The sequence below is a fragment of the Protopterus annectens genome, chromosome 8.part0, assembly GCF_019279795.1.
Source record: "Protopterus annectens isolate FY-2018-M chromosome 8.part0, PAN1.0, whole genome shotgun sequence".
Taxonomy (NCBI): Eukaryota; Metazoa; Chordata; order Ceratodontiformes; family Protopteridae; genus Protopterus; species Protopterus annectens.
Window position 1 is genome coordinate 1775104192 of NC_056741.1, and position 23834 is coordinate 1775128025.

The 23834-nt window shown below is 41.1% G+C and overlaps 1 protein-coding gene across 2 annotated transcripts in view; it reads right to left on the minus strand.

Annotated features, from left to right (window-relative positions):
* Positions 1 to 23834, minus strand: part of LOC122809631 (cytochrome P450 2J6-like) — a 1067145-nt gene that overhangs the window by 671537 nt on the left and 371774 nt on the right. For both annotated transcript variants that reach the window (XM_044081266.1, XM_044081267.1), the window contains exon 4: positions 5350 to 5502. In XM_044081266.1, the coding sequence (XP_043937201.1) occupies positions 5350 to 5502 (153 nt within the window). The remainder of the gene's footprint in view (positions 1 to 5349; positions 5503 to 23834) is intronic.

Below are 23834 nucleotides of genomic sequence, written 5' to 3' on the forward strand. Positions count from 1 at the left end.
TAGTGTCCTGGCCGAATTTTACCTAATTGGTATGAATGCCAACTCTGGTCTTCCCTGAATAGAGGACACTGGCCTAGTGGGACTAACCTGGTCAACAAAGAGTACACAGATAAATAGAAATATAGCTACCTTAATGGAAATGGAATGAAAAGCTTAAGTGATTATTTAAAAAGTCTGAATAAACAATGCAGCTGGGTCACTTTGTCACTAAGCCTCGGTGTGAATTATCAGCTGGAAGGGATTGGAAATTATGACAAAACAAAAGAAAAAGTATCTGATGGTGTTGGTCACACTTGTACTTGACAACTAGGGTAACAATGAAAAGACAGTGGGGACAGCACACAGAATGATAGGATGTAACCTCAGAAAGACAGGTTCCAGAAGCAAAGAGGTAATGCATTCATTCTAAGGGGACCTGGTTAGACCACACCTTGTATAATGTATACAGTTATGGAGACCATACAAAGAAAAAGACATTGAGCTGCTGGAAGGAGTTCAGAGAAAAATCAATAGAAAGATCCATGGGGAAAGAGAAAAGGCTATCACAAGAGGCTAAAGAAGTTAGAGGTTTTCTTATCCGAGAACATAACACATTGGGGATGGGTATGCTATTGGTGATAAGGCAGAATGAAAGGATCATCCTGTACATGAACAACAGAAGAGAAAGTGGACTACAGAGGCATATTGCCTTCTTCTACTCTCAAATCAATGTTAAGCAACTTAGCATAATGTAAAGCAAGAAAGCGGACAGTGACAATGCTAGTAATATGTAGTATGAAATAATTCTTTACTACTGCTTTTAAAACAATTTTTAATAGAGAGAGAGAGAGAGAGTATGTGTGTGTGTGTGTGTGTGTGTGTGTGTGTGTGTGTGTGTGTGTGTGTGTGTGTGTGTGTGTGTGTGTGTATGCACATGTGCGTGTGTCTGTTTGTGTGTGTGTGTATGTATGTAAAACACTCTTGTTCATAGGTTAATAGGTAGGTGCTAGGCTATTGGCCCTAGGGCCTATATAAGCCTAGCCAAAAAGGTACTCTGGCTTTTGCCACCCAAGAAAATTATTTTCCTGTGCCCCTGTTGAGCAGAGTCACAGAGGTGATCCCTGGGGTGAATTTCCTGTTTCCCATCCAATCATCAAGATTTTTCTTGAAGAGTGCTAATGAGGAGCTTTGTTTGATATAGATAGGTAGTTTGTTCCAGAGTATGGGAAGTCTCTGGGACAGGAATCTATCCCTCCATCATGTTCTGTTTATTGTGGTGACAAGGTATAGGTCCCTATACCATGTAGCTCGGAGGGATTTGGTTCTCTTTAAGTGGACCATGTCCAAGAGCTCTGGGTTTGCCATAGCTTTGTATGTTAGGCAGAGATCACCTCTGAGTAGGCGATATGCAACAGAGTAAAGCTGGAGATTTTTGAGACGGTCCGCATAGGCCATCTGTTTGAGGCCGGTAATTCTCTTTGCGAGGTATTTCTGCAGCCTTTCCAGTTGTTGTAGATGTCTGTGAGGTACATACCAAAAGGAGCATTGTACTCTATAATGAGTCTAATGAGTAACGAGTAGAGGGGAACAATGACATCTTTTTTCCTGGATGAGAAACGTTTTGTGATGAGGTGTGCCACGTAGAAGGATGTAATTATCAAAGGAGAGACTACTGTCCACCTGTTTCCCAAGGTTTCTTATCACAATTTCGGTGTTAAGTAGACTACCACCTATGCGGTAGCTCATAGGTACAGAGTTTTTACCAAAGGGGGTGACAATGCATAGGTTCATAGGTTGGTACTAGGCTATCAGCCCTAGGGCCTATACAAGCCTAGCCATAACAATTCCCTGGCTATTTCTTCCCACACTATTTACTTCCCTGGATCCCTGTCTAACAGGGCGACTGACGTGATCCCCCAGGTGAATTTCCTTTCTCCCATCCAATCATCAAGGTTCCTTTTGAAGAGGACCAAAGAGGCACTCTGCTTGACATGTATGGGCAATCTATTCCAGATTGTCTCTGGGTCAGTAACCTATCCCTCCAGCATGTTTTGTTTACTGTGATGACAAGGTTTAAATCCCTGGAGTGTGTGGCTCTGAGGGATTGGGATTTCTTTAAGTGTAGCATGTCCAACAGCTCTGGGTTTGACATGGCCTTGTATGTTAAGCAAAGATCGCCTCTGAGTAGACGATATGCGACAGAGTATAGCTGGAGTTTTTTAAGGCGGTCAGTGTAGGGCATCTGCTTTAGGCCTGTGATTCTTTTAGTGAGGTATTTCTGTGTGCACTTTTTGGCATTGAGCTTGAGGCCATGGCTTTGAAACCAAGCATCTGTCTCAGTGAGGCCCTTTTGTAGGATGTCCACATCATTAGGTGTTTTGATTATGGCTTCTAGTTTGCAGTCATCTGTGAACTTCATTAGCCAAAGACCTTCTGTGTTAGCCTGTACTTCAGAAAAGTAGATACCAAACAGGAGACAACCCAGGATTGAACCCTGTGGTACTCCACTTGTCACTGGTCTGAAGTCAGATTTGGAGTCTGCTACTTTCACAGTGTGGGTTCTGTCAGTGAGCCAGTTGGCAACCCACCTTGTGACATAGGGATTTATACCTAGTTTAGTGAAGTTTATCTATAATTCCAGAGTGAGGGATGGTGTCAAAAGCCTTGGTGAGATCTAGATAGACTGTGTGAACCACCTTACCCTCGTCTACAGCTTTGGTGACTGCTTCAAAGAAGTCTATCAGGTTTAGGAGACATGATCTGCCTTTTACAAACCTAAACTGGGTGGGTTCCAGAGTTTGGAGATTACCATTGTCTTTGTGTATAAGAGCCATGATGCTCCATTCCATGGCCTTGCAGACCAGGCTCATTAGGTTAATGGGGCAGTAGTTCCTGGGGTCCATGGTGGCTCCCTCTTTGTGGAGTGGGATAACCATCACTGTGCACCATTCAGTGGGTACAAAGCCTGAGTTGAGGTTATGATCGAACATGGTGCTTAGGTGGGGTGTCATTTCATTCTGCAGTTCATGTAGAATGCAACCTGGGATGTTGTCAGGTCCCCTGGAAGCTGTGTTCTTGGCTTTGGAGAGTGTGTTTTTTACCGGTGCAGTCATGATTACAGGAACTTTGCATTCTTCCAGTATAGAGATTGCCCCTTTAGGAGGTGAGAGGGGGTAAAGTTAGCACTGAACCTATCTACCAGAATGTTGGCAATATCAGTTGGTTCTGTGTATTTAGTGCCATTGTGCTGTAACTCAGAGGAGATCTGAGTGTTGCCATTGAGATTCTTGACATAGCTATAGAATGCTTTGTGGTTGTCTTTAGAATCGGTGATGATTTTGTTTTCATAACTAGCTTTGGAGTATTTTATGAGGGATCTCAGCTTCTTAGTAAGGCTGACAAGGGTGTTCCTCCAAACATGGTATTTTACTCTTTTTTGAAACAGTTTCTTTCTTCTGTTGTAAAGTTTGTTTATGGCAGAGGACCACCAGATTGGCTTTCTTTTTTTGGAGGATAGCATCTTGGTTTTGTTAGGGACAGCACGATCCATGCACTCATGTAAGTGCTTATAAAGTGCATTTGTGTGGGATTCAGCAGTCATACCTCTAAAGTTTGCCACATCTGTCTTAAGAAGCATGAAGTTGGCTTTGGAGAAAATTTTTTACAGTGGTTTCCCCAATGGGGGTGGGGGCAGGATGTGAATGTCTAGGGTGATTAGCTTGTGGTCGGACCTAACCAATGAGGACTTGACCTCTGGTGTGGAACACTGGTCACCCATGTTGGTAATGACCAGGTCTAGGAACATGCTGCCCCTGGTGGGGGTGTGCATAAGTTGATCCAAGGTGTTGGAATTTATGAATTCCAGAAAACATTGAGCAAAAAAGAGTTGGTACGTGAGTAGTTTTCCCAGTTAATGGTGGGGTAGTTGAAATCACCCATTATTAGGATGTTGGGTTGTACCCTAAAATTTTCCAGTGTATCAATAAATGAGGAGTGGCAATCCTGGGGCATGGTGGAGGATCTGTAGCAAGTCACAATTTGGATTGCGGTCTTGCCCAGAGTTAGTTGCACTTGGATAATCTCGGATGCATTATGTTGAGCAACTAGCTTGGAGGTGTGGATATCCTTAATTAATATGGACACGCCTCCACCTTTAGTGTTTCGGTCTAGGTTAGGTGGCCGAAAGGTGTGATATGAATTATGGCCTGGTAATCCAGGGATGCTCTCTGGAGTTTTGAACCAGGTCTCTGTTACTGCACAGATGCCAATGTTCTCCATTTTAAGGAGTGCCTCGAGTGAATGCATTTTGAGGTTTAGACTTCTAGCATTGAGTAGCATTACCCTCAGATTTTTCTTGCTTGTACCTGTTAAGGTGGTGAATTTGTCATTTGAACCTTGCCTAAAAAAGGCACTATAGGGGTGGCAAGAGCCTTACCTAGTATCCGGAATCCCAAGGTTGTCAGGTGCAGGCCATCTCTGGCAAAGCATCGTGGTCTGTCGATCATGTCATCCCAGGCAAACAGATACTAGATCCCCTTAGAATGACACCAGAAGCTTAACCAATTGTTGAAGTCAATCATTTTGTCCTTGTACTGTGGTATCATTCTGGGTGATGGCAGGATGATGCTACTCAGGGCTAGGATCATACCTGCCTGGGCTACAAGATCGGAGAGCTTTTCCATGTCCCTTTTCATGTAGTCCAGGGAGGTTCATCTCAGGTCATTCACACCAACATAATAATCTAATTCCTACACATTCAGGTACATATAAACAGACGGAAAGATTGTTCATTAAAATGCAGGTCAATAAAAGACTGAAAATGTTGCAATGGCCTGATAAACAGGTCTATATTACCACAGTAAGTAAACCACTGCAGTTGTTTCTCATAAAAGGTAGAGTATAGAAGCAAAATACATTTCTAAATGGAAAGGGAGTTTAGTGAGAAATTCCATGTGATAAACTTAGAGGGTTGCACAACCAATATATGTTACCAGCATGGAGGGCTCTTTTGACTCTACACCCACCACTATAACTCTCCTTCAGTACACAGGCAAAAGACAACTGCTAAAGGTGAATAAAATCATCAAAATACAACCTACATCAAAACTGCATACCTACACATGTATGATAACAGGCCATGATAAAGGATGCTAGCTTTTATGGTGATTCATTTATACTGTATCCCATATATATTACTAAGAGTGGAATCTCCTACTTAGATTAACTTAAAGTTGTTTTTTCACTGTTTTGTATAGAATGGGGCTTTGCCTTCCATTTTTTAAGAAATCACTGCTTTTAGGGTAATCTTCAACACATGTATGAAGTATTTCCTTTACAGTATGAGGAAGGAAACAAACTAATAAATCTTACCTTCTTGGACTTCAAAAGCTCTCACCAAATGTTCAATTTCTTCCTGTATCCTAGCTTCCATGGACTTTTTACCCATGCCAAAGTTTCTCATTACCATAATAGAAAATCTCCTCTGTTCTTTCCAGTGCTGCCCAGCAGGGGCCATGACAATTCCTGAAAAGTGAAGCAGATGTTAGTATAAGTTGTGAAAAAAAATTAACCCACGTCATTTATGAATCATTATTAATTTCAGGCAACATGAAGATATTATGGTAATGTAACAGAAAATCTGTCCATGGCTACATTAAGCAGGGTCCATACCCACATATGTACTGATCTCTTAAGATGTGATATGAATATACTGTGACTGAAAAAATAGAATCACAGAATCACAGAGTCACAGAATGTCCAAGGCAACTGGGCCATGTGGATATTTAATATTTGCCAGTTCCCACCTCAAGACTTTTTCTTTTTTTCAACGAACAATAGGCAAGTCATACTGGGAGTGAATTATTTAATATCCATCCATTTTTCTAATTCCTTCTTAAAGAAAGATAGTTTGTTATGCCGCTTGATCTAGAGAGGAACTTTGCTCCAGAAAAGAGGCAATTGATGCATAACAAATATATTTCTCCACTGTGATGTTTGTATTTGCCGAAGCAGGTTGAGATCTCTGGTTCGAATGTGCTGTTTGATTTTTGAAGAAATAAGTGGTCTTGGGCTATCAGATCCCTAATGGCACATAAGGCAAGGCACATATTCCCCTTAAGAAGTCTATAGGACACTAAATACAGGCACAAGGCCTGCTGTTTTTCTTGGTAGCTCAGATTCTTTAGGCCCCATGATATGTTTTGGTTAGGAACCTTTGGAGTTTCTTTAACTGTTTGATATGTTTAGTAAGGTCCATCCAAAATGGGTATTGAATTTGATGATGGACCTGGTCAGCGTGCAGAATACAGAGGAATATGGACTTTTTTGGATTTAGGGGAAATGCCCTTTGCAATTAGTTGTGCCAGAAAGAAGGATTTCTTGACAACCCTTGTAACATAATGATCAAAGGAGGTAGAATTATCAACTCCCTGTTCCAAGGTATTTGACAAGATCTTCATTTTGGAGTGGGATATTTTCTATACCATACACTGTATGGAGGGTTTGTTTACCAAATGCTACAATATTGCATTTTTTAGCATTTAGCTTTGGCCCCTTTTCAAAGCACTGGCTACTAATGTGTAATTTTACTTTGTAGCTTCTGAAAATCAGAAGGGGATTTTAGTACAACATCCACTTTACAGTCATCTACAATCTTGGTAAAGTTTCTCATTTTTGATTTGGAGAAATGAGAAGTATATGTCGAGTAGCAAGGATCCTAGCTAGGATCCCTGTGGAGCCCTACTGGTTACCTTCATGCACTGTGAAGATGCATCTACCACCTCACTAAGGGAGGGTCAGTCCCTCCGTGAGCTAGTTATCCATCTAACTATGCTGTGATCAATTTTGAGAGTATTTAGCTTGCTGATAGTGTTTGCACATGGTATTATCCATGGTTTTCATTAACCTTCACCAGATTTCTTTTGACAGGACATACAGCTAACAAAGCCAAACTGGTAGGAGTCAAGTCTTATAAGATGTTTTGTATCATCGTTTATCAGGCCTGCTATGACTCATTCCATGACCTTGCAGCTGAGAATGATCAGGCTGATGGTTCTGTAATCCTTGGGCTCCATGGTGGGGTCACCCTTGTAAAGTGGTTTCATTAGTGCTGTGCACCAAACCTTGGGGTTAAATCCATTAGCTAGGCACAGGTCAAATAGCCGTAGGAGTAGGACCACCAGTGAATGTTTAGCACTGCTCATATGGTATATTATCAGTTCCCACAAAAGATGTATTTTTTTGGGGGGGGTACTTTTAGCAAGTATTCTTTTTTGATATGAGGCTTGAGATCACAAGGTATATATGAGTTTTGTATAGATGCCACTGGGGTAAAATTTGTTCTCCATTTGTTTACTAATATATTTATGATATCCACTGAATCAGTGCATGTACTGCCATTATGAATATGTTTAAAGCGGTGTTTGGCATTATTTTCTGATACCAACCTAAGTTCATGGGAAACCTTTGTTTTTTCTGATGGTATTTGTCCGTATGATGGATAACCTTTTGATGTTGACCTTGATTTGTGGCTCTTTAGTTTTGCTATATATTTTAATATTTTTTTCTGTTGTTGCTATTATATTTTTTATTTATGCATGTGGAATACCATGCTGGTTTGCTCTTCTCCTTCCCATATTTTTTTTTGTTTGTTTTGGTAGGTACTGTTAGATTTATACAGTTTTCTAGGTGGGCATATAATTTATCTGCATGATTATTAGCCTTGTCAATATCTTGGGTGTTAAAGTTATACATGAATTTTAATACTTCATCATACAATTGTGGGAAGTTTGTGCATTTCAAATGTATGAATACTGTAATATTTGCATTTTGTTGGTTTAGTCATTTTGAAGGAAAAAATTACAAATTTGTGGTCGGCCTTGCCTGGGAAACAATATCTAGCTGGGTTAATGCATATTGATGCTATATTTGTAAGGACCAAGTCAAGAACATTCTGTCTTCTTTTGGACTCATTGACTATTTGATTTAGAGAATTCTTGTTTATATAATCAATGAATGTTTTTGGGCTTAGCCTACATTTGAGGTATAGGTCTCCCAGTTTATAATATGTAGTTAAAGCATCCAGAGGATGATGGAGTTTCTGTGTATTATGAAGTTCATACAATGTATTTAAGAAGGACATGGTTTCTGGAGATCATTGAAGGCATCTCTTAATGGGAAATGATGTGATATTTCTTTTTATTTAGGCTGAGTTGAGTCTCAATAAGTTCATTCTGTGGGTCTCTTTAGAATCTATATTTAATGTGGTCTTTTACAAATATGGATACTCCACCACAGTTCTCATCTGGTCTAAAGGTATGGCCGACATAAAGCCCTGTGGTACAGAGGGGGAATTTTCTGTACTTTTAAACCATGCTTCAGTTATAATACATAAATTAATTTTCTCCAAATGGAGGAGGGCTTCAAGCTCGGGTAATCTGCTATTTAGACACCTAGCTGTGAGCACTGACTGATATTGCCTGATGCTCTAGTTGTTTTCTTTTTAGGTTGGAAGATTCACTTACTGGAGTCCACTTAAAAAATGCACTATGGAAGTAGCAAAGTATTCAGCCAGTATGTGGGCGTCCTGGAATGACAAGTACAAGCCAACACTGGCAAAGCAAGTAGGACTGTGCTGCAATTCATTCTATGCTGACACATTCTTGATCCCCCTAAAATGACACCAGTTATTTGCCCAATTGTTGAAATGAGTCATCTTTGTATTGCACATCAGCATCTTTTCTGGTGGAAGTAGGATTCTGCTCAATACTAGAATCATTCCTGCATTTGTGACATGCATAGAGAGCTTGGAAATGTCTCATTGCATATCCCACAGGGTTTTGTTCACCAAATCATTTACACCCTCATGAACCCACCACCATGTCACACCCATACTTGTTCAACCTGAGGGTCTTGAAGATCCTTGACATACTGGAGATCTTGTTACTGAAAGACACCTCACCATCAAACTATTTATCTTCAGCTTTGTGAGAGCAAACTTTGTCTGTCTTACTATGGAGACACTGTTTTGGATGTGGGAGTATGCATTGTGTTTTTTTAATTTCTGCTAAGACCTAGCCTGGGATTCAATAAAGTAATTTTTTTTGTGTGGGAACAGTGTAGCCACTCCTGCTTGGAATACGGCCACTGAGTGATCCAGTAAACTAGTGTTTTGACATGCACAAGCCTGCCTAAACTGTTCTTGCAGAGAAACCAGAGAAGGATGCTAATTACCTCATTTGCTGGTGAAAACCATGCACATGAGGTGAATTAGTGATTCAGAAAGCAGGCAGGTATCCGTGAAAGAACAGTGTTAGTTGCAGAAATGTAATCAGTTACTAACCAAATACATTTCTGCAAATAACAAAACAGAGGCATGACAGCTCCAAAAAAGCATGTATTATAGTCATTAGGCATGCTAATGGCCAAATATATGGCCATTGGCATGGAAAACTGCTTCATTTTTTATAAAAATCAAAGTTATATTTTTTGGCTGATCATAGCTGTTTAAGCATAGGGCAGTGGTGCCCAAACGGGATCGTGCCGAAAATTTTAAAAAATGTGAAAACTCAATTTTAAGGAAAATCAGCATTTTGCCATTATAGTCTATGACATGCAGAATCAAAACAATATCTGGTACCAGTGGCTGTCAAGTATGTGTTAGTGCAGTAACTATGGACTGAGGCAGTGGGGTATGCAAATGAGGGGAAATTTACTGAATCACAAAAATCTTCTAAGTGCCAAACTGCACCTAACTGTGTAGGTGCTACAGCACAATCGTGTTACTAGGAGGAGCAATAGACATCAAAAGGGGGTGTGTCAGGCATGTTGTAAGCACATTGGAGCCTATGGCACACAGATAAGCTTAGCTAAGCACAGCTAAGCAAGGGGGTGTGTCTGAGGCTGTATTGACTTATTCCATAAAATAAGGAGCGTGTTCACGTCTAGGAGAGGGCCATTTCTTCCTGTTTCCATTAGCTAAATGTGTATGCGCAGATGCACTGGGTTTAAAACAAAACAAGAAAAATGGAAATAGCAGGACTGTTTACATTTGAGCACCAGGTTTGTGCCGCACACCTCTGGGCTTAAAGGGGAGGAAATAGAAATGCAAAAAAAGTGAAAAAAGGAAAATAGCAGAATAAAAGCAATCAAGAACAAATTACATAGCTAGCAGGTGGAATGCATCATAGTCAACCAATCATACAGGCAGCATCTGTAGCACAACAGTATAAACTATGGACACACTTTACAGTCTGTTCTTTCCCACAAACTCTGCACCATTGGTGTACACATGAGGAGTAATTTTAACTGGAAAAATGTTAGGGGCTGCCATTGCTTTGATCCATCAGTATGTGCTAGAGGCTGAGGGCAGAGAGGAGGATAATGCTGACAACCCTTCAACTATATGCAGGGGGGCAAGCCCCCTGCACCCCCTACTACTTAAATATAACAACTCAAAGACTGCACATCAGTACACTAAGTGCAATCTCGGAATTGATATATTCAAATAACAGAGGGTGTGGGGGCACAGCCCCCCACATGGGGGTGCTGGAGTGCTTGCCCCCCTGCTAATACTTGGAGATGAGTAATATGGTTTGTGTTTTATTTGTTTCTGCATGTACTTGTGCTGGAATATAGTAAGTGTTAGTATCCTATGTGTTTTCAGGATTCTGAGTTTTCAAGATTTTGAGTTTTCAGGATTTTGTGTCTTCATGATTTTGGGCTTTCAGGATTTTGTAGTGCTTCCACACATATATATGGGCAACAGATAACATATGTCAAGCATACACACACATAGATGTGGGGAAGTGAGAGACAGATAGTGATGGAGGGAGAGCCACAGGGGGACACAAACAGAGTAAGTCACACACACAGATACCCTGAATGACATACGGTGATGTCCTTTTGTGTACAGTGGCATACCAGTTATAAATAGTTGCACATGCCAGCATAAAAGGTGATCCTCATTATGTACAGTACTGAGGTTGGGTTTATAATATCACATCACCTGCGTGTGCGTGTGTTGGTGTGTCCCTAGGTCTAAGTATTAGGAGACTGTTCCCACTCAGTCCACTTCACATTGCCCTACTTCACAAGATCTGCTGCTATCATTCACCTTAGAAGTGCCATTGTACATCTATCACCACCTATATGCTCTTTATCACGTGTGATAACTGAGTAACACTATAGTACAAATATCAAGATAGGTACAGGTTCTAATCTCAGTACTGGCAACTGTGTGTATGTGAGGGAGCATGGGTTGGCTTGTTTGTAGGTGAAACGGTTTTAGGCCATTCCCAACCAGAACACTTCCCAGTGCCCCACTTTATCAGTCCTGCTGATGTCATTCCCCTTATCAGCACCTTTGGCCAGTTATCAGCTCAGTAAGCTATGTATCACATGCAATAACTGTGTAACACCATAGTACAAATCACTAGATAGGCAGGGGATCTAATCTCAGATCTGGCACATGTGTGCCTGGGTGTATAAGTGTGTGTGTATGCTTGTAAGAAGAAGTATTTTGATAAGTTTCCTACCCAATGCCCTACTTTATAGTCCTGCTGATATCATTCTCCTTATCAGCACTTTTGGCCAATTGTCAGCCAAGTACCCTCCATAACGTGTGTGATAACTGCATAATACTATAGTACAAATCAGTAGATTGGCAGAGGTTCTAATCTCAATACTGACAAGTAAGTGTTTGTGTGTGAGAATCATATCCTGTGTGAGTTGTACCATTTTGAGTTGTGTACTACCATGAACACTTCCCATCACCATACTTTAGCAGTCCTGTTGATGTCAATCACCTTTACAGATACCTTTGGGCAGCCATCAGTGTTTGTGTGTAAGAATCATATCCTGTGTGGGTTGTACCATTTTGAGTTGTGTACCACCCTGTACACTTCCCATTGCCCTACTTTAGCAGTCCTGTTGATGTCAGTCACCTTTACAGATTCCTTTGGGCAGCCATTAGACCTCTAAGCTGTGTGGTGCTTGTGATATCTGTGTACTAATGTAGTACAACAAACTAATTAGGTAGGAGTTCTAATCTCAGTGCTGGTAAATGTACAAGTGTGTATGTGTTTGTAGGTTAACAATTTTGAGGTAATTCACACCCAGTACGCTTCCCATTGCCCTACTTTAGCAGTCCTGCTGATGTCAGTCACCTTTACAGATACCTTTGGGCAGCTGATATCCTTATAAGCTCTGTTGCACTTGTGATAACTACATACTACTATAGTACAACAAAATAGTTTAGTAGAGGTTCTAATCTCAGTCCTGGCAAATATGTATGTGAGTGTATTTGTGTTTGTATGGGTGTATATCTGTAGGTTACAGTACTTTGTGGTCATCCAAAACCAGTTCATCTCCAATTGCTATACTTTACAAGGGCTGCTGATGTCTCTCACCTTAGAAGTACTTGGGATGCCCTTCATCCAATAATCTCTGTGGTGCATGCAATACATGAATAACACTGTACTAACCATGACTAGATAGGTAGGGGGTTGAATATCAACCCTGGTGGTACATGTGTGGTTGTGAATCATATCCATTGGGAGTGGGTTTTGCAATCTTTTAGTGTGGTCCACCCAGTACATGTCCCAATGGCCATTGTACAGGGCCCACTGTTGTAAACCAGTGTAGAGGTAGCTGTAGACACTCTGCAGCCCTATAAGCTGTGTGCTATGTGAAATAACTATAACAGTATGGTATCAAAAACAAGATAGGTGGGATTTCTAATCCTTTAATACAATTCCACACTCAGGAATCATAGACAAACACACTCAGCTAGGCATCAACCCCTATGTCACTAGCTGGGTGGCAAAGTGGATCATAGATGGAACCCACAGTGGCAGTGGACTCCATGTCAAACTGCTGACCAGTCATGAGTGGAGTACCACAGGGTCTGGTCCTGGTTCCTCCCATGTACAGTATCTATGCCTCTGACATCCAGCCCAACACAAAGGGACTCTGGGTGACAACGTTTGCAAACAACTGCAAGGTGGGGTGCTATATTTACATCCCCAAATTATGTTGACATCCTTCTTACGCTCCCCACTGAGACCTACGACTGTAGTCTGAACACTGGCCTTAGGCTCAATGGCAAGAAATGCTTTGGCATCTCCTCTGGGATCAATGTGGTTTCCATGAATTACCACATCGCTGGTAGTACACTTGACACAGAAGTTGTTATAAGAGGCCTAAGAATATAGGTTGACAGTGACCTCTCTTATGACCGCCACATTGCCACTGTTGACAGAAATTCCTTCTATGTGGCACATTTCATAACTAAGGGTATTGTATCCAGGACAGAAGAGGTCATTGTTTCCCTCTACTCTCCCCTCATTAGGCAAAATATCAAGTAGAATGGCCTATTTGCCATGTACCTCACTAGACACCTGCAACAACTGGGGAGGTGGCAAATGTACCTCACAAATAGGACCCTAGGCCTTAAGCAACTGTACTATAGGGACAGAGTCCAATACCTCCAATTATTCTCGGTCACATGTTGGCTACTTACATGCATTCTTTTCTTGACTGACAAAGCCGTGTCTACCCAGCCTGTTAGGAATGCCACATATAGTGAAATCCCAATCGGTCTACACCACATGCCACGGACATCACAACCTCATTACCACAATAAACAGAGCATGCTGGGGGAGAGGTCTATAACCCAGAGACTGGCCACATTATGGAATATATGTCAGATAATATGTCAGTCAGAGCACCTCACTGGCCCTTTTCAAGAGAAATCTGGATGAGTGGATGGGGAATTTAACTGTCACCATGGGGATCATTCAAGTGGCAATAGTCGATAGACGCACTGTGGACAAATGTCAGGTGGCATGATGCCAGGGTACTCCCTGACCCCATGGCCATTAGCCTGGTACACACCTATGAACACATGTACCTATGAATCTCAGTACTGGCAAACATGTGTGTGTGCATGACTGTATATAAAAGTGTTTGTGAGTGTGTAAAGTTGAAGGTGAAAGCACTTTGATGCTCTATTCACCCATTGCCATACTTTGCAAGGGCTGGAGATATTATACACTTCAAAGGTACCTTGTGACACTATTCATCCTATAGGCTCCCTGGTGCTTGTAGTAACTGTATAACACTATAGTACCAATAACTACATAGGTGGGGGTTCCATTCTGAGTCCTGGCAAATGTGAATATGTGTGTGTGTGTGTGTGTGTGTGTGTGTGTGTGTGTGTGTGTGTGTGTGTGTGTGCATGCAAGTGTTTGTACATGTGTATATTTGTGGGAGACAGCATTTTGCGGCCTCACTCTCCCAGTTCACAGCACATTGCCATACTTTACAAGAGCTGGTGATGTTGCTCACCTTAGAAGAGCCATGGAACAGTCTTCAACCTCCAAGGTCCATGGCATGTGTGACAAATGTATATCACTGTAGTACCAATAACTAAATAGGTAGGCATTCAAATCTCAGTCCTGGCAAATGTGTGACTGTGTGTGTGACAACAGTGCCCTGTGTTTGAGTGAGTACTATATCCAATGGGGGGGTGAGATTTACATTTTTAGACCATGGTACTCCCAGTACATGTCCAAAGGTCCACTGTATGAGGCCCACTGTCTCCATCAACTGTAGAGGTATCTGATGACACTATTCACTCCAATAAAGGATGTGCTGTGTGAAGAAACTATGTAACAGTATGGACTGACTGACAAGATAGGCAGGGCTGCTAACCTCAGCTCTGGCAAATGTGTGTATGACTGTAACTGTGTTTGTCATTGTGTATATTTCTGAAGGTTAGAGTATTTTGAGTCCATTCTCATCCAGTACATCTCCCATTGCCATACTTTATAAGGCCTGATGATGTTGTTCACCTCAGAAGAACTGTGGAATGCACATCATCCTACAAATGCCACGCATGCAATAAATGCATACCAGTTTAGTAACAATAACTAGATAGGTAGGGGTTCTAATCTCATTCCAGACAAATGTGTGTGTGGGTGCGTGTGTGTGTGTGAGTGTGTGTGTGTGTGTGTGTGTGTGTGTGTGTGTGTGTGTGTGTGTGTGTGCAAGTGAGTGTGTGTGAGTGTGTGCATGAGTGAGTGTATGTGTGTGAGTATGTGTGTGTGTGTGTGTGTGTGTGTGTGTGTGTGTGTGTGTGTGTGTGTGTGTGTGTGTGTGTGTGTGTGTGTGTGTGTGTGTGTGTGTGTGTGTGTGTGTGTGTGTGTGTAAGACCAGTATCTTCACTGAGGACTATATCCGTTGGGTGCCCATGGTACTCCCAGCACAGATCATACATTCCACCCTACAAGGGCTGGTTTTTACATCAACTGCAGATCTCTGCAGACCTATAAGCCCTGTGCTGTGTGCAACAGCTATGCAACAATATAGAATGAATAGCTACAGAGGCAGGGCTGCTAATCACAGTACTGGCACATTTGTGTGTGTGCATTGGTGTGTATAGCAGTGTTTGGGAGTGTGTAGACTCATGCGTGACAGTATTATGAATACATTCACACCCAGTACCCCACACTAACATACCTTAAAAGGGCATATGATGCAATTCATTTTACACATACTCTGGAACACTCTCCACACTATAAGCTCTGTGCCACCTGTGATAACTGCCTAACACTGTAGTACCACTAACTAAATGGGTAGGGGTTCCAAAACCAACACTGGCAATTGTGATCCTGTGTGTGTGTGTGTGTGTGTGTGTGTGTGTGTGTGTGTGTGTGTGTGTGTGTGTGTGTGTGTGTGTGTGTGTGTGTGTGTGTGTGTGTGAATGATATTCTCTGTGTGTTTAGTCTACACAATATCTTCTGGGGTGTGGATTTCAACAATCTGAGATGTGTTACACCCAATACACTTCTATTGTCTACTTTGCAAGAGCTGCTGATGTCTACTACCAAACACTTACCTGTATACACCCCTCAGCCCTATAATCTCTGTGGCACATGCAATAACTGTTATACAGACCTGTTAATTGTTACCTCGGCTATGACACACAGTGTGTTACCAGACTGCCATATCCCTCATTGCAGATGACTTTTGCAGTTTATAACAGCATTATTGTACATATGCCCCTATTTCTGGGCCGCTGTACCCCTATTGTGTCAGGCTTTGTCCATATGTCATGCACTATGTGGTGGATAGGTATGGTCTATCATTTAGTGCTGTCATTCCCGATATTATCCTAGTGATGTTGTGGAATCCCACACATGTTCTGGAGTAGGGGCCATAAATATGAGGGCAAAGGCTGGACAACTTGTGGAACTCTGTACAGTCAGGATGTAAGTGCATGTCTGACTATTGTGTATGGCCTATCAAGAATTTCTAACAGTGTACTGTTTACTTATTAATTGGCCTGTGCAGGGTGGGGAGGCAGATGTGAGTGGCATGCATCCTTTTGTATCCAACTGTGCATGCTGCTCCAGTTACCAGTGGTCTATCAGCAGTACATGTTTGTATGGGCATTCTGAGACATGTTCCATACCACCACACAAGTCCGGCTACACTGTGACCTGGGACAGTATATGTAGGGGTATTGTGTGACTCTCATTCAATATATATCTGTCCATACAGTCATTATACTGTAGTGCTTGGTAGGCTTACTGGTATGTTGTTGTGACTGTGGTGCAATTGGGTGTGTGTATGCACTTTCACACCAGTATCTTTTTTTCAGTACAGTTATCTCCCTGTAGTGCATGCCCATGTAATTCCCTAGAGCTGCTTTGGGGTAGTATGGTGTTGTCCTGACTGTCTTTCGGATGGTGCTTGATGACATGCTTGTCAGCTTAGTATAGTTTCCTTAATGTTATATAGCTGCACCCATAGCTCTTCACTCTCAACTGTCAAGGTGTTCATAGGATGTAAAGTTGTCTGGCTCATATCTGGTCTGGTCCCCATGACAGGTGTGTATTTCTGACAATTCAGTGGGATGATGTGTGGAATGGACTCACTACATAATGACAGGCAATTGATTTCTTAGACATCTGATATTGCATTCAACATATGTTAGGACAGAGAGTGTTACTGCAGCAATGTCTTCAGTTTATCTACCCAATTATTTCCAATGTGTCTCTGTTTCAATACCCTTGTCCCCCCAGATTGTTTGGCTTGGTCAAGAATCCTTGTACTAAGGTGTTTTGAGGTATAACAATGCTGCATGTTATCGAAAAAAAAAAAAAAATATATATATATATATATATATATATATATATATATATATATATAGATCTACTTCAGTAGATCGAACATTTACAAGTTTGAACCACATATGGCAGAGACCATATGTTTGAACCTGTAAATGTTCGAATACTGAAGTAGAAACGCAAAAAACAACAAAACAAAAAACTAAATGTCTATAGCAGGGGGTCTACTCCCCCCTGCACCCCCACACCCCTCTTACTTAAATATAATAACTCGGAGATCGCACTACATTGCAGAAATGGGAAACCTTCACTTTCTGCTCTGTACAGAGATCTCCATTCAGTCTGATCAAACTTTTACAAGTTTGAACATATGGTCTCGGACATATGCAGTTGAACTTGTAAACGTTCATTCGACTGAAGGGGACCCCTATATATATGTGTGTGTGTGTGTGTGTGTGTGTGTGTGTGTGTGTGTGTGTGTGTGTGTGTGTGCGTGTGTGTGTGTGCATGTGTGTATTTGTTTTGTTCTTTTTCATATGTTCTCTTGCATATATCTGCATCCCCATACATATGTATATATTTTCATATATATATATATATATATATATATATATATATATATATCTCAGTCTTTATTGGTAATATATCTATATATTGTTGTACATATATATGTATCTCCATACATATCTATCTATATATGTGGGTCCTAGTCTGAACATCGAAAATACATTAAATCAAAACTTAGTACAGTGAACTCACGTTCACGAAAGTACAATTTAGCGAAAATGCACTTTTGCAAAAGAAAGAAAAACAACATGCAGATTGCATGTAGATTTAGTTGTACATCAACATGTACTGTTGATTCTACAACTAAGCAAACTGTTGCTTAGATCGTGGTACAGCAGGGATAATGGAATATTCCCTTTTCCCCACTGAAGTGCAATCTCGGAGTGAGAATATTAAAGTAGGGTGTGTGTGGGGGGTGCAGGGGGGCTTGCCCCATTACATAAACATGAGTAGACTTTTATTTTTGTAGTGTTTTTGGCATTTTGTTGTTTTATTTTTATTTTTTCACAAAACTGCATTTTTGCTAAAATGCACTTTCGTGAAAGTGTGTTAGCTGTAGTACATTTCGATTTAACGTACTTTTGATGTAACAACATATATCCATATATGTATATGTTTTATTATACATATATTTGTAAATACCAGTCATTAGTGATTCCACAATGATTCTTCCCTATTGATATGTTTGAAAAACAGCAGAATGTCCTACAGCTCAGCTGGTTTGTAGTAAATTGCGGTGACTGTGGGGTTCTGGGTCCAGGGTTCAAGCCCTGCAAGGGCTGTTTATTTTGTTGCTGGGCAGAACAGATGCTAATGCAGCTAGACTGATTAAGGCAGTTTTAAGCAGTTGTAAACTGGTTCGCATGAGATTGTGCAACGCTAAGTGATGCCAACAAATGGTTAAACTATTAGGTGCTAAAACCATGTAGGTTTCACTAAATGATACTTACCAGTTTGAAAATCCAATTAGCTGAGCTACCTGCTGCTTAGCATTCATGTTTGAGCAATGCTTAAACCTGCTAAGCATAGCTGAGCATTGCTCACAGTTCATTCTTATAAAATATCACACTAATGACTTAATTTAGTAAGTGTGTCTGATTTCTATTACATGACATGGCTCTATGTGCTTTCATTACAGTAGCAAGGGGTGTAACTATACTGTATGGGAGACATGTATACATGGGTAGTTTTACATGTTATATGCACTCACACTTCCACTTTACACCAGCTACACTACCCTGGGTGACAAAAATAACTTACCACATATTTTATAAATAATACGTTTAACATTGCTTTCCCAAGTAAAATCGGATTGCCTGTTGTAGTACTCAAACTGTATATGGCTTGCATGCCTGACCACTACACTATCTTGGTTTGGGGATTTCAGCTATATATTTTTATTTATCTTTTATTGGATGTTAATATATTATTATATTAAATGGAGAGTATTGAGGTTTTCGGCCTTGTCATTGAGGACTACTGTCATGACATAATGGCATACATTTCAGTTTCAGACTTGTATCCTTCAGAACATTCATGCTAATGCATAACCTGTTTTCGATCAACTTTCTGTCTGTCCTCTGTGTAGATGGGATGACACTGGTACTCAGTCTGTGGTTGACTACACTGTCGAATGGGTCTGAGAGCCCATGCCTGTGTTCATGTAGGATGCAACCAGGAATGGTATCAGGCCTATGGAGACCTCTATGTGTTGCCTTTGAGAGGGCATTACAGACCTGCTTCCTGATCATGAGGATCATGAGGGAAGGGGGCAGGTGCTGTACATGCACGTTTACCTATGGGGAGACAGGGGGTGATGTTTACACTTCGTGTGTCTGCAACCAGCTGCCTATACCTATGGCATATGTGTATGTGGTCTTATTGACCACCACTACAGAACAGATGTGTGTTGCCTCTGGAATTGCAGACACATGTCTGGAAAGCCTAGTTAATGGCCTTGGTGGATGTATCCAATTTGCACTCAAATATAGCCTTAGGGTACATCACCTGTGACCTTATTTGCTTATGCAGAACAAGGTGACATGGCTTCCAACGTGGCACTGTTCCTTCTTGGCCCGTCCTGTGATTATTTCCACCTCTGATGGTAGTTGTGTATTGCTGCTGTCCACCACAGGATTTCAGCCAACCTTGAGGAGGTTGATGTTGCCCTGTCAGGTATTGCTGAGGACATACAGCTATGTAAGTGCCCACATAGTATTGTGGTGTGGGCTTGCACACTGCTGCTAGTTTCCAACATATGGGACGTTCTTCATGTGGGCCTTGCCCCTTTTACTTGCCTGTGTGGGGGACATTATGGAGGTGTGGGGGCTACACTTTCACAGACAGTTGGTGGGAATACCTCATAGGACAGGACATGTGGAGACAGCCCAACAACATGGGGGGCAAAGCTCCAGAATTGGGTACAGATTGTATGTAATTAGTGCTGTTATGCACACATGGAGGGTTGCCAGATTGACTGGGTTTGCCTGGACATGCATTTACTGAGTGACCTGACATCTGACAGTGATATGCATTTGATATACCTTTCAACTGGCATGTTGCCCATGGACTGCCCAGAGGTTTACCTGTTGTATTTGGTCTGTTCCTTGAACGATGTCTGTTTTTTGGGGGTTGGTAGGATAATGTGAGGATTGTAGTCACTAACTGTTGATATCCATTGGTGTTCCAGAATCATATCCTTCAGGGATGTTATGTTACAACAACACGTATAACACCAGTTACTGTTTCAGTTTGTAACACCAGTATGTGTGATATGTCCCTCTTTCTGGCCCCGTGGCCCCCAACTATGTCATGTGTTGTCCAGATGTCCTGCACTACAAGACGCAGAGGTATGGTATATCATTAATTACTGACTGCACTCCAGTTATCATTCCAGTAACCTAGCAGACTCCTGGCTGTGGTATGCAGCAGTGGCCAGCATTATGGTTCAGCACCCTGGAAATTCTAAGGAAATCTGTACATATGACAGTTATGTATGTCTGACCATTGTGAACAGACTGCCAAGATTGTGAAGCAGTATAGTGTGTAGATGTTTGTTTAGCTGGGTAGGGACAGTAGCAGATGTGAATGCCATACGTCCTTTACCTATCTAACTGTGCATGCTGCTACAGCTGCTGGCTGTCTATCAGGTCTGTATGCTTGTATGAGCAGACTGTGAAATATCCAGTAACACCATAGGGATTCCCAATACACTGTGATTTTGGACAGTATATGTCAGTGTAGTGTGTGACTGGCAGTCAGGATATTTTTGTTCAGACAGAAGTTGTACTCTAGAGTTCATTTTGTGTACTGGTATGTTGCTGTGACTGTGGTGCAAATGTTTTTGGGTGGACATTTTTGCACCACTATCTGCGTTTCACTACAGTTACATCCCTGTAGTGCATACTGTATTTGAATATACATGGGCAATTACCCAGAGCTGATGTGGGGGAGTGTTGTGTTGGTCTTACTGTACTGCATAAGGTGCTGGGTGACATATTTGGCAGCTGTCTGGGATTTCCATTCTGTTACATGACTGCGGTCATACTGCTACACTGTCCAGAGTCCTAGACACTATCAAGATGTGTGGTAAATATGTTTTGTCAGTTGTTGTCCTTGTTTAATCAGTAGGATACTCTAGGGAATGCAGTCAGTAAATGCTAACATACACTGGTGTTACTGACTTCATATTCCTCAGAAAATATATGTTACAACAAACCTGGTAAAACCACAACTGTCTAAATTTATAACAGCAAAATGTCCAGTATAACCCTGTGTTTGGGTCTCTGTCCCCCAATTATGTCAGGCTTTGCCCAGATGTCATGCACTAAGAGGTTCAGAGGTATGTAGTATTATTATTTATTGCCTTCATGCTACCATCCCAGTGATGTCATAGACCCCCGGACATTTAACAAGGAAATGGCCATACATGCGAGTCCTGTACCTATACATTCTGTGGGAAACTATACATTTGAAAAGTCTGTGTATGTCTAGACATTGTTAACAGACTGTCAGGATTATGTAGCAATGTAGTGTACATGTTATTTGGGCTGTCTAGGGAGGGGGATACATGTGAATATTTTGGGCCCTTTCTATCTGACTCTGCATGCTGCTCTGGTTTCTGGTTCCCTATTGCTTGTATATGTTTGTACAGGCAGACTTTGACATGTTCTGTACACTTCAAGATTCCCACTACACTGTGACTTGGGGCAGTATATGTAGGGGTAATGTGTGAGTGGCAAACAGGATATCGTTGCTCACACAGTCAGTATACTGTAGTGTGCAGTTTGCTTACTAAAATGTCACTATGACTGTTGCAATTGGTTGTGGGGTATGCACTTTCACACCAGTGTCTCTTTTCCAATAGTGTTACATCCCTGTAGTGCCTGTTATATTTGCAAATGCATGTGTAAAGCACCAGAGCAGGATTTGGGTAGTGTTACATCAGTCTGATTGTAGTTTGGATGTTGCTTGGTAGCTCACAGTAGTTTTCCTAATGTTGTGTTATATCCACATATTCATAGGACATCCAGTTGTCTGGCCAATATCTTTGGTCTGGTCCCCATATCTGTTTTGTATTCCTGACAAATCAGTGGGGTGATGTGGGGATTGGGGTCACTAACTAATGAGAAGAAATTGAGTTGCAGACTTCTGATATTTCAGTCAATATATGTTATGACATACAATGCTACTACATCAACTTTCTTAGCGTATCTACTCACATATTTTGGATATGTCCCTGTTTTCATACCTTTGTCTCCCCATTTTGTCAGGCTTGGTCCAGATTCATTGCACTATTGGGTTCTGAGGATACCTCTCCACTGCCAGGATATACACAGAGTGTCCAGATGTTTGGTCCATACTTTTGTTCTGCTCCAGAAGTTATTTTGTATTTGTCTGGTAAATCACTGTAATGATCGAAGGCTTTATATCAGTAAATAATGACATAACATTTCAGTTTCCATCCTCATATCCCTCAGTGATTGTCTACTGAAACAGACCCTGTTGCTGTAGCAAATGTCTTTGTTTCCAACAGCGATATTTGAAATATGTTCCAATATGTGACCCATCCCCCCATTTTACAGCCTTTGTACAGGTTTCTTGCACTAAGAGGTTGGGAGAGATGCTTCTGAGGTATGACTGCACTACATGTTTTATATATATATATATATATATATATATATATATATATATTTTTTTTTTCTTCCTTTATGTATTTATAAATGTATATCTATATTATGTATCTACTTTTTATATATATATATATATATATATATATATATATATATCTGTGTGTGTGTGTGTGTGTGTGTGTGTGTGTGTGTGCGTGTGTGTGTATGTCTATATACAACACATGACTGATTCCACAGAGCTTTCTTCCTAATGTTGTATGGCTGTATTGCATGATATGTATGAAAAAGCAACATTAATTGTTACAGCTGAGATATTATAGTGGTACATTGCTTTGACTATAGTGTATAGGATCATGGGTTCATGTCTTAGGATAGTACTGCATTGATTTCACTATAGTGTACATGATCATGGGTTCAAGTCTTGGGGCTGATGTTTTTTTCATTAAAGTTAAATGAGCAGAATACATGATATGTTTGTTGCACTGGAGATTCTCACAGTTCAGATAGTGTAGTGATATGTTGCTGTAATTGTATAGCACAGCATCCATGAATTGAGACTTGGCAAGGCTGCCTATTTTGTTTCTGGGCAGAATAAGTTCTGATGGATAGAGTGTGATAAAGGCAATTTTAAGGAGTTGTAAGCGGGTTTGAGTGACACTAAGCGATGCCAAGCTATGGTTAATCAGATTTAGCTTCACTTAGCACCGCTTATTTCCACTTACCCCCACACTAATTTATTTAAAAGAAAAGAAAAAGGGGTAATAGGAAAGTGGTGAAAAAGGGGCATGCAGAGGGAAGTGCAGTATGAAAGGTAGCTAGGCATGTGGAGGACAGGTGTAGGAAAGGTCAATAGCTGTCCATTTCAGTTGTGAATTTCTACAGAATTTGGAGGTGAATTTGCAGTAATGTGTTGTCAAGCCAATTGGACCAGATTGCATGTGTCCAGTGGATGTGTGCAAAATGGACAGCTATGTATGGGGAGTAATTTTTTGGGGGGAAACAGATGACCCTTTTTTAAGGTGAG